General features: G+C 30.1%; 1 protein-coding gene and 1 pseudogene across 2 annotated transcripts in view; both read right to left on the reverse strand.

Moving 5' to 3' along the window:
- Positions 1-12682, reverse strand: part of GABRG1 (gamma-aminobutyric acid type A receptor subunit gamma1) — a 57605-nt gene that overhangs the window by 23454 nt on the left and 21469 nt on the right. For both annotated transcript variants that reach the window (XM_039845835.1, XM_039845836.1), the window contains exon 3: positions 5863-5930. In XM_039845835.1, coding sequence (XP_039701769.1) covers positions 5863-5930 — 68 coding nt within the window. The remainder of the gene's footprint in view (positions 1-5862; positions 5931-12682) is intronic.
- On the reverse strand, positions 6503-6620 carry LOC120588677 (uncharacterized; annotated as a pseudogene).

Genomic DNA, 12682 nt, shown 5'->3' on the forward strand with positions numbered 1-12682 from the left:
ATGTTTCAGATGTTCAGCATAGTGGTTAAACATTTATATAATTTACAAAGTTATCCCCCGAATTACTAGTACACACTTGGCACTAGATATTACTGACTATATTCACTATGCTGTACTTTACATCCTTGTGGCCCTGTAATTTTGTAATTACTAATTTATACTTCTTAATCCCTTCACCTTTTTCACCCAGTCCCCCAACCTCCATCCCATCTGGCAATCAGCAGTTTGTTCTCTATCTATGAGTGTTTTCGTTTTGTTTGTTCATTTATTTTGTTCTTTAGATTCCACATATAAGTGAAATCATATGATATTTGTCTTTGCCTGACCAAATAATTCAATCCTAAAGATTTAAAAATAAAAGAGTCATAAGGTACATTTGAATCAACTATAACAATTCTAATAGTGACTTGGAACAGACAGGTAAAAAGTAAAGCTAAACCCAGCTTTTAATCACATATATGAAAGTTTTAAATTAAAACAAACTATCTAGGCCCTTATTTTGCCAGACTTTCCTCTTTAAGCCTAGGCTGAGACCAGAACTACCAAGCAGTAAAGGCCCACTCTACAACATTCTATATCTACTGATTCATAAAGGACTCAAAATTGTAACTAACCTGGTATTCTAATTTGAGGCATGGAATTAGAAAACAATTCAAAATTGACATCTTTGAAGTCTGGCAATAAATATCAGAGGTCTCAGAAGTGTTTGTACCCATGTCTTAAGAAAATAATTATGAATGACCAAAAGGATTTTGATAACATTACTCTTAATCACAACAAACTATAAACATCCCAAATGTCGAATAATGGATTATTAAATACAGTACAAGTTTTCCCCTAATATTATGCAATATTTAAAGATTTTTTCAGGAAATAATTAAATGCAATAACAATCATGATATAAGTGAATAGACACAATGTTATCAAACAATTTTATCTAATAATATGATAGCATGTACTAAAACTATATAAAGTTATGAAAAATGGTGGTAATGACAGTGAATACTGGATAATGATAACCTAGAACATTTAAATTTTCTTTGGCCTTAATCAAATATTCAATTTTCTCATATTAGTCATGTATTTATTTTACAATAATGAAATAAACTATCTTAATAATTTTTTTTAGAAAAAATAGCATAGGGTCACCATTTGAAACTTAAAATATGTATGGGTCCACACACAGCCCTTTTCCTGGCCCCTCATCTTCTGTGTTTATCTAATTTTCATTATTTAGCCATCCTCCCCACTAGAGTTTATGCTTCTTAAGGCCACATCCTTTAGTAGACAATGCATCAACTGTTACAATATAAGTAGTAAATACATATAATAAAAATAAAACCATGAACTAAAAAATTTGTTTACATTAAGAAATAAAATTATTTTGATAATTTGGGAGATTCAGAGATTAATTTAATTTTCAAGTTCTAAGATCTTTAATGTCATATTTATGAGGCAAATGAGCATACTGAGTCAAAGCTTAGAGATGAAAACAACACTCATTCATTTATAATTTTTATTTATCTTAATGTGGAATCAAAATATACTTATATTTTGTATTGTTTTAAAAAAGTCTATGAAAAAATAAATTTTAGAGTATCTAATGTTAAAAAATAAAAATATTAATATAGAAAAGTAAAGAAATTAAAACTATGGTAATGAGCTTTAACATATTCTATAAACCATGCAACTAAAGCTAAAACTGTTAAACATAAATGCAGTTTTTCAAGTACTTTAATTCATCACATTCAGAAAGACCAAACTCCTCTTCCTTTCCATTAGCATATGCAAGTCAAATGTCCAGATAGGAAAAAAAAATCTTTTCATGTTTCTGCTGTTTCATAATTGCTCAACTTAATGTACCTTAATATAGCAAAAGGAATAAACAGGGTTTCTTTGATACCTAGGAGCTATGCTTCAGTCTTTATTTCCTTAAATCTAGAAGTGGCAGTAACAAAAAAGAAAAGGAAGAAAGGAGAGGTACTAGCAAAAAAGGAAAGAGAGATTGAACTTCAGCATCAATTGCAAAAATCATTTGGAAGAAATGTGCTCGTTGCAATGGAAGAAATTCATGAAGAAAAATTTCTCTATGAGCACCCGCCTTTTCAATATATTTAGAATGTTTAAACATGTTATATGTCTGGGGAATTTATTATTAAAAATGAATCTAATAAAACAAGATAAAGTAAAAAAGAGTTAAAAGTCAGTTCTCATCAAACAGATTATCTAACTATAGATTATCTAACTATGCTCCATCTCCCATCGCAGAAACACACATACATACACACACACACACACACACACACACACACACACACACACACACACACACTTGGCCATTCTTTTTGAAACACATACCCTCTTTTTGCTTAATTACACTCAAGTCTCCTTGCTTGATTACACTCACATTTAAAGTAATTTCGTTCATTTTATGAAAACTGAATTCTAATTTTCCTGTACTGTTTAGTTAAAAGTCTTCTATATAAACTGATTCTTACTAATCTCTAGTATGACAATGCTTCTCTTTTAAAAAACGCTAGCAGATATTTCATTTCTGTATGTGCTTCAGTATCATCAGTTTTAATAGCAATTTCATTTAATTAGCTTTTAAAAATTTATCATTGGCCAAAGTTATAAGTGTGTAATTTGCCTCAGTGGGAAAACAAAATCTTTAATATCATAAAACTTTTATATAGTAAAATAATCATAAAAGCTTCTTGGTAGTCATTATTACCAAACTATCTCTGGAATATTAATGCGACCTTGAATCTTATTTCTCTTTAATTTAATGACCACTTTTTTTTCCTCTTAATAAATTCATTCAAATTGAAAACAAAAGCACAAAATGAAAAATATACATTTCAGGAAAGTATAGATTTCCATATGCTTGACTTATCTTCTGTAAGCACTGTTTAATTAAAAGCTCAACATTTGAAGAGTCTCCTAAAAAGAAAAATTAACATTTTAGTAATGTATTACTTTATTAAATCTCATATTTTCATGATGTTAAGTAATACATACATACAGGTATTTAGGGTGTTTTATCTTTATAAAGATCAACTGGTTGTATAGGATTCCAGTTTGGGCAGAGCTAATATTAAAAATCTCATAAAAATTTTCTTTTCCTTGGTTTCTTGCCACTGTGTTATCTTCATTTTCTTGCCAACTTTGCTGTTTCATTTATTACCTCAGCTTCACCCTACAGGTCCTTAAAGGTACATGTTCCTTAAGGCCTGATGTCTATTTCTTTTTTTTTCCTTTTTACTTTAAGACTGTTTTCTTCATTTCTCGGAGGTTTAGCTAATTACTGACAGATATTTGCTCCAGAGCTTTCTCCTGAGACTTTGCTCCTAATTTCAGACTCTCAAATTCAACTTATTCAAAGCCAATTCATATTCATTTGCAATAAGGAGACAAAGATGTTAGTTATTGTGTGGCCCAAATGCTGTCAGTATATTAGTCAATAAAAGCAGCTGGGAAAGCTAATGACTCATGTGAACATCATATTGAGTGAGAAAAAAAATAAGTCTGACTGTAATACTATTAGAGTAAGCAAACACAGGCAATTGTTAAGTATTATGGTTATTCAGATATAAAGTGGTTAAGGCCTGTAATAAAGAGACAATTTGTTGTAATAATGAATAAATGAAGTAAGGGAAAAAATCAGCAAAATCTTGGAGCGCTATCTTCAAATGGTTTTAAGGCTGAATTGTATTCTCCCCAAATTCCTATGTCGAAGCCTTAATCCCCAGTACCTCAGAATATAAAGTATTTTGAGCTAGGAAACTTAAAGAGATGCTTAAGTTAAAATAAGATTATTAGGGTGCACCTAATGAAATTGGACTAGTGTCCTTAGAAGAAGGGAAAATTTGGACACAAAAAGAACACCAGGGATATATTTGCACAGAGGAAAGTTTATGTGAGGAAACAGCGAGAAGGAGGCCATCTGCAAGCCAAGGAGAAAGGCCTAGAAAAGACTTGCTGACACCTTGATAAAGACTACTATCTTTCAGAAATGTAGACATAAATTTCTATTGTTTAAGCCACCCAGTCTGTGGCAAATTTTATGGAAGGCTGAGAGACTAATACGGAAGACAAACTCAAAGGAGATGCATATAACATATCAGTAAGCCCACTGAATGAGAACTAGTAGTCTGACTTATAAAAATTGGATTATTAGGGTTTGGAACAGAACATTTTTAACCTATTTTTAATAATGTCTATAGGTTATATTGGAGGTGTTAATTATACCCTTTGAGTAGTAATAAAACATTATCTATTCTATGTATTAAAGGTAAAACATAGATACTATACTTTATCATTTTCCATCTGAAATGACCTTCCCTTGACGTTTTTTCTTGTTCTCTCTTCCTCCTGTATTTCTCTTATATTCTCTCTCTCTGCCTTCTATACCACCATACTCTTATCTCTTTCTCTTCTAAGCCAAGTTTTTCAAAATAGTGGTTCATAAGTTAACCTGCATTCCCATTTACTCCGCATCACCTTGAAATCAGTACATGATTTCATGTCCATTCCTGCAGAACCCACATATGTGTCCAGAGCTCTGTGACAAGAAGTTGGATATTAGACCATTTTTGAGGATGGAGGAGGGACATACAATTAAGCTACTATTTCTGTTCTACATTCACCATTCCATTTAATTTCATCTAGGGAGATAACCAGTACCACCTAATTGCCAACACAAGTGGGTCCAATTGAATCCATTCCTCATTGGATTCTCATGTATATTGACAGTTGATTTTAGTTTCTCCTTCTTCATCCTCTTCAATTTCTTAGATTATATAATATCATCTCTTCCTGGTTCTTATCCTACCCCTCTGACTTTCTTGAGATTTTAAGCTATCTTATCTGCTGCCTGTCTCTCTTTCCTTCTCCATTTACATCTTTATTGTCATATTTCTTCCCTAAACAACAGGCTTAAAATCCAAATCATTGCTGGACAGCAACTTTTGCATGTGCCATTAGCCATTGGGGCACAGGGTTATATTCCCTATTTCAAATATTAGCTCTACTATCTGCAAAGTTTCCTCATCTGTATACCTTGAAGTCACCTTATACACAGCCAATGAATCAATAAATTCTGAAAAATTTGTCCATTAAATAGTTCTTAAATGTGTTATTTATTTTCTTCTTTAGTTCAATTGCTACTGCACTAGGTAAGGCCTTCGAGATCTATTGCTCGGACTAATGTAACAACCTCTTAACTGGTCTCTCTAACTCTGGACTTGGCCACTTACAACCATTTCCTATACTGTTATAAGACTGATCTATTAAAAATATAAATCTCCTGATAAAGAGCTTCCAGTCATTTCCCTTATGCAAGGGGACATAATTCATACAATACATAAATATCTTATTATGATTTACAGCACAATCCTTAATAAGGCACTTAAACATTATTTCAGCCTTAATTCCTTATCTCGTACTTTATGTTCCAGTGTTATTAAATTCCCAAAAGTTCTCCTGATCTTATCAAGCTGTTTCATTCCACCATGACTGTGCATGCTCAACTTCTGCCAATAAGTCCCTTTTCTTCCCTGATATTACTTTCTCTTCAGTCTTTCTGGTCACTCCAGATTTCTTCAAGGATCCACTGCAGATCGATGATGTGATAAGGTTTTATGCCTAAAATCCTACCCAAAGCAGCACATTTGAGTAACAGGATACACGGTCTTAGATATGAGGATATTTCAGTTCTAGTTCATAATACCTGGAACATAGTAATTGCACATGTTGCCCTCAACTCATTGGGAATTAGCTATCAGAAATTACTAACATATTCATTCTATTATTTAGGTATATACTCAAAAACTTTATAACTTTTTAATATTCATTACTCACCATATTTATGGGATCTACTGGTCCAATGCTGTTTACATAAATGTCAGTTTCAATTACTGTTGGCCTCACTGAAAAATACCAACACACACAAAAAAAAAATGGTCAAAGATATGGCCAGAGGTTGTGGTAAATAAATCTTAGTTTTAAAATCATCTAAATGAGTAATAATATTTATCATTTAAATAATAAAACATTCCTCAAGAGGAAATGAAGAAACATAGCTCATTATAAAACATAAACACCTTTTCATTTTATAAAGTGATACATAACTAGCAATGAACATTTTGAGTGAAAACATTCCAGTGTACAACATAAAAACTGTTAAAAATATCTATATCATTCATTAAACCTAAGGAAGTTAATTCAATAGAAATTGCTAGATAATTTCTTCTACAATAGTCAGAGAATTTTAGAATTTGAATGGGTTTTAGAGCCTGTTGTTTGTTCTCACCTTGTTCCTCCCTTGTTAACAATATTCTTGTATATTGTTTACAGTTCGCTTCAGTGTAAAGTGGATTTTTATCTAAATCACAGAGAGTATATGGTATGGCTATCACTATGATTTCATCTATTGTGTTTTGCACACAATCATTTGTGTTTTGTTAGTCTTTAAATGTATATATAATATTTTTTTTTTTTATGCCTACAGCACGGGTCTTCCAAGGTGGTCTCCCATCCAAGTACTAACCAGGCCTGACCCTGCTTAGCTTCCGAGATCAGATGAGATCAGGAGTGTTCAGGGTGGCATGGCTGTAGGCTTATTTACATGATATTTTTATAGTCTATCAGAAAGGTCAACTTTTTAAATGTTTATCAAATGATATGATAAATAAATATCTATAATTGTGCTATATTTGATTGTGATTTAGGCTTTCAACCTTTGTCAGGTATTTTTAGTTCTTATAATGAATGAGACTAACTGTAATAATGATAATGATAATTTATACTCATAAGAATTTTTGTTTGCTATGAAAACATTCACAGTTTCTTTTATTCCTCTTCCCCCACCAAATAAGATATAAAGTGTTCATTTATTGATTTAGTAAATACTTGTTGAAGGAATGTGTGTAAAAGATTCGTGAAGTAGACAAAAAAGAGAAAAACATTCCGAGAAAAAAAACCTATCATATATTTCATACAGATTTTAAAGAGATAATGTAAATGAAATAAAGCAGAGAAACCAACTTGTAAGGTAAAAGTTTTTAAAGCAGCATGTTTTTAGTAATATTTACTCAATTCTCCTTTCTAAACTTTATTCGATTTCTCTTTCTGGCTTAGTATTTACCACTCTTAAAATTCAGACATCATGTCCCACCTGCCAGGATAAACCCCCTCCTCTAAAACAGAGCTGAATCTACTTGTCTGAGTCTCTATTTAGCCCCAAGTTTTCCTGTCTTGGTAACATCCAGTCTGGCAGAGTTCCCAGGCTAGCAAGCTACAAGGAAAAACTTGAGGCATTTTGAAAAGCAGTGCCTGTATAATTTGATAACAATATTTATTTTACCTTTTACAATTAAAAAAAAAAAGACGGCACTTAGAGAAACATAACAATATTTACATAGTTTTTATTTCTTCAAGTGAAGATTTTTATTGTATGGCATTCCTATTTTCTTAGAAAAATAAGATTTGTTAGAAATAATTTTAGTATGCAAAACTATAGGTTTTTAGACCTATACAATGTAATTTGATCTGCTAGCCATTAAATTTCTTAAATAAAAATAGGTCAGATGATTTCTAGGTTTTATAATTTAACTAAAGCTGATGACTTCTGAGATGCATTTCTTTAAATGTTTGCCATTTATTTTTGACTAGCTATGAATTGTAGGCAATAAATATAATATAGTTAAGCTAATTATAGCTAGATTTATAGAATGATTTTTGTGAAAGCCAATTAACAAAAAGACAATATGTTTATTTGTTTTATTTTAAGTATATTTATTACCACTTATAGGCAATTAGCTACAATGTACCAGACTGAAGACTGTCTATGCCAAGAAGTAAATAATTCCTGAGGACTTTTTTATATACAGGATATACTTTTCACATTTACAGTGCGGAGAGCTTTAGATATGAGTGGTTTATCCTGGTTTCCTGATATCAATATTTCCTTGGCAAATTATAAGACAAATATATGTATATTAGAAAAATATAAACTCTGGCTTTAGGGCACAAGCCATATTGAAGTACTCCACAGCCAACATAAATCAGTTTCACCCGGGACAAGCCAAAAGAAGAATCACATTGACAAATTCGATGTACGATATTATTTTGTACGCCATTTTATAATTTTGGACTGCTGGTATTTCACCCAATTTTTTAAACTTCAGCCCCAGAACAGGAGATAGAATAAACATGAAAGTGAACTAAAATATTTCAGATTAAATTTAAAACTACAGCTAGTATTATATATTTCAAAATATATAGTAAATAAAAAATAACAGAAAACTGTAATTGCTACTTAATAATGACTCATTACCACTTTTCTTGTTTCATACTTTGAACAAAGTTTGGGTGAAATCACTTAAAATATAGGTTTCTTAGTAATTGAGTCAGTACTTTCTCTTAGCATTATGGCTTTTTCAGTCCAAAGTTTGTTTTATTGCAAGATGTTAGTGATATTTAAAAGAAAAACATCATATTTTCATTCAAAAACTGAAAATAAAACTAAAAGGGAATTGTCATTCCAAGGTTCATTTGGAGATTTTTAGAAAGTGCACACATAGAAAACAAAGATCTCCCTTTTTTTGTGATAGTGTAACAATAACTGAGAATACGGTGTACTACCTCAGCAAATTACATTTTTAATAGATGGAAGGCAAATAGTGATGACACTGGATTATTTCTGCAAGGCCTCTTTATGTGCTGTAATTTCTAAGGACTTTGCTTTAAGTATTGCACCAGAATATAAGTAAACTCTCAGTGGGAGTGAGTATACAGGAAGAATAAACATTCTTTTCCAGTTAACTTAAAGAAAATATAGAGAATAGGAAGAGAAAGAAAAAATTTGAAAAGAAAAACACAGTGAGATTAATGAAGTAGAGCTAACTAGTAATGGGTCATCAGTTACTAATCTTAATATAAACTAAAATAAATTTTAAAAATATTTCCTCCATAATTATATTTAACCATGCTTTCTTAGATGCTCACTTCCGATTACTAAAATATCTTTAGCAGATTTTATACATTTTTAGTCACTTTTGGATATTAAAATTAATTCAGGTCAATTAAAAACTAATCCTGGAGAATAAGTTTTTTTTATGCCCCAGAACCGGCATAAAAAGAAAAAAGAAATAGCCCAAGATCCAGAGATAGCAGTTATAAAACATAGACTTTGAAAGAACTATGACTAATGTGTTCTTATTGCCTAAAATAGACGACAGGAGTTTTCAACCCAAAGATGTCATATGTGGGTTCATATACATCTTCCCAGGTCTTACTAACAAAAAAATGTCAGCTAACACTATCTCCTCCCACCAGGTTACATGTGGATAAACAGATACTTAGATATAGATAGATGAAAAAGTACACGTGAATAAATAGGTACAAACCTCAGGCTATCAGTTAAGACATGTCAAATGGCTATACACTAGAAGGGAAAGTTTTACAAAAGAAAATAAAACAATTTTGGCCAAATGAAGGTTATTTTTGTATACTCAACCTGACTAACAAAACAAAATTAAATCTTCTCTACAGAAAATAAATCATCTGAATCTTCATTGTATTTAATATATTATATCAAAATTCAATAAAAAAATTAATACACATTAAATGAAACAGAGACAAATCACCTTAAATCAAGAGGTAAAATGAAAAAAATCTTTTTTAAAAAGTCGTACAAATGATCAAGATAATGCGATTGTCAGACAGACTTTAAAATAATTATGGTTAACATACACAAGAAAATAGATAAAAAGATGGCAGATGATAAAATAATTAAAATCAACTCAAAAATTATATGTGAATACTACAAGTGAAAATTATTAAACTAGAAAAGAGGTCAGTAATAAAGAACAAATTGAGAAACCGAAAAAGAGAAATAAGGAAAATTGTATTAAAGTATATAAGAACATAGAGAAAATGTCAAATATATCTGCAAGTGGGGTCGTAGAGAAATTGAGATAAATAAAATATTTGAAGAAATATTGACTGAGAATTTTTCAAAAGGAATGAAAGATTTCAACACATATATTCAAGAAGGCCTGTAGTCTCCCCCAAATACATACTAAAAAGAAAACAAAAAAATCTTGGGATATTATACAAAATTGCAGAAAAGCAAAGACAGTCTAAAATCATTCATAGATAGAAGATGTTTTACTTTTCAAATACCAACATTATTGCTGAAAAATGATTTCAACAAAAATAATAGAAGCCAGATGATAATGAAGTAATGCTTACAACATTTGAAAAGGAAATAATAGCCATTCTGGGTTTCAATATTCATTGAAAATATTTATTAAAAAAATGAAAGTGATACAAAATATTTTTATATAAAAAACAAAATAATTTGTTGTTATGAAACTGGACCAAAATAAATATTATAAGAAATATGTTTTTAAATAGAAACACAGTTTTGAGGAAGGAAATAGAGCTAACTAGTAATATCTCATTAAAACACAAAAAAAGTCAAAAGACAACTACAAGATGCCAAAGATAAATACACTAAATACACAATTACCAGTGGGGTAATTTCTTGGTAAAAGTTAATTGTTTTTAAACATTTTAACATAATAATAATATTGTCTTTTGGCATTTCAAGATGTAGAATGAAAATACAAGGGTATAATAGCAAAAAAATGACTAGAAATATGTAATAAATGACTGCTGTTTTTCAATTGTGATAAAGTTATTAGTTTATGATTAAACCTAATCAACTAAAATGAACTAAATGAAAAATGGTTGTATATTTAATAAGATAATATAAAGACAAAAGAAAACTATAGCTACTCGATGAATCCAAAAGAGGTAAAGAATAGAGAAAAAATAAAATGTGTATAAAACAGATTAAACAAATTCGAAAAACAGAAAACAAATATAAAAGCAGTAGATTTAAAACAATATAAACAATAATTATTTTAAATATATCTGCACTAATCACTTCATTTAAAAGAAAAAGATTATAAGACTTAACACCTAGGGAAGTAAAATCCAAATACAAAACCGCTATTCAACAGAAAGTTTATAACATCGTAAATCTGTATGTACCTAAAACAGTTGCAATATGTGTAAAGCAAAAACTGACTGGACTTTGAAAATATAAATAAACCAATGATTGCAGTTAAATTTTTTTAATACATGTTTTCAGTAGATATATAGATTATTTGAGCTAAAAAATCAAGTACATTATCTAGTAAAATAGAATTATGCTAGTTATCGACAAAAATATATCTAAAACAAAGTCTATATTTTAATTAAGCACTGTTCACTTGTCTAATTCATGTGTTCAAGAAGTTATTGCAAAGGAATAAATTATGAAAGGCTAAATCAATTCTTAGAGGACATTTAAGTAAACTTCCTATGTCCTCATTTCCCAGTATTTTCTCCAAAAAAACAGTACAGAACAACAAAAAGGGGAAAAAAAATAGAAGTGCAAAAAAACTATGGTCTCAGCATAATTTGAAGATGAAGAATGTCCAAATTTCAAAATGACTGTAAAAGAAGAACAAACAAAAAAACACAAGCTCTTTCTCACCTTTGTTCTAATTCATGATTTTGTGTTGAGCAAATCCAACTAAGATAAACTGGGGAAGAAAGAAGATGGCAGTTTTTTACCTAAGGCAGATCTTAAAGGATAACTAGCAACACGTTAAGTGAATTATGAATCTGAAAATATTTTAAAATGTTCCCTATGACCAGAACAAGAACTAACAGGAATGGGATTTATATTTGATGTAAAAGAGCAGCATTCAAAATAAGCAATTTTGAGGCAGAGAAAAATATCAAAAAAGAAAAGAGAGGTGGGCTTTTGAAAATTGGATGATAAAGAGGGAAAAATAGTGAAAGGGAGAAATTTCATGTTCCTGCAAGAAAAGAGAACCAGTAAATAGAAAATCATACAATTCTTTCCCCAGCACAAAACAAATATGTAACACTCACAATAATAAATGTATTTAAAGTATCTCGGCTTTGTTAATAACAACATGGGGGGAAGGGGAAATCAATGAACCAGGAATCTTGCAAAATACCCATGAACCACAGAAGAAATAGAAAAATAGAAGAGATCCATACAAAGTTGTTGAAGAAATAAGAAATCAAGAATCACTATAAATGAACTGATGAAAATCCTCTCAAAAGAAAAAAAAGCATGAAGCAGAAAAAACTGTAAGACAATACTTCAATCAGTTAAATGTATTTAAACAACAATTTAGGGATAAGAAAAATCCTCTTGAATCAGAAATTTAGAAACTAAGTTAAAAAATGCCCTCCCTTAACACACACATGAGAATAACAAACATGAAGAAACAAAGTATTGATTGAACTTAGGAAAGAAATTAAAAAAAAAAAGTCAAAAGACAACTACAAGATGTCCAAAGATAAATACACTAAAAAAAAAAAAAGAAAAAGAAAGAAAGAAAGAAAAGAAAAAGAATAGGCAGTGGGAAAATCAAGAGAGTATAAATGAAATAAAGAGTTTGGCAAATAGAAGGCAGGCATATTATGACTAGCATTCCTGTAACTGTAATCCATGAAAAGGAAAGGAAAACAATGGAAGAAAACCAATATCCAACACTATAATGTAAAAGAGGGGAGGAAGGAAGGAAGATAAAAAGGAATGGAAAAAAAGAAAAGAAAAGAAAAGAAAAGAAAAGAAAAGAAAAGAAAA

The sequence above is a fragment of the Pteropus medius genome, unplaced genomic scaffold (genome assembly GCF_902729225.1).
Source record: "Pteropus medius unplaced genomic scaffold, Ma_sr-lr_union100, whole genome shotgun sequence".
Taxonomy (NCBI): domain Eukaryota; kingdom Metazoa; phylum Chordata; class Mammalia; order Chiroptera; family Pteropodidae; genus Pteropus; species Pteropus medius.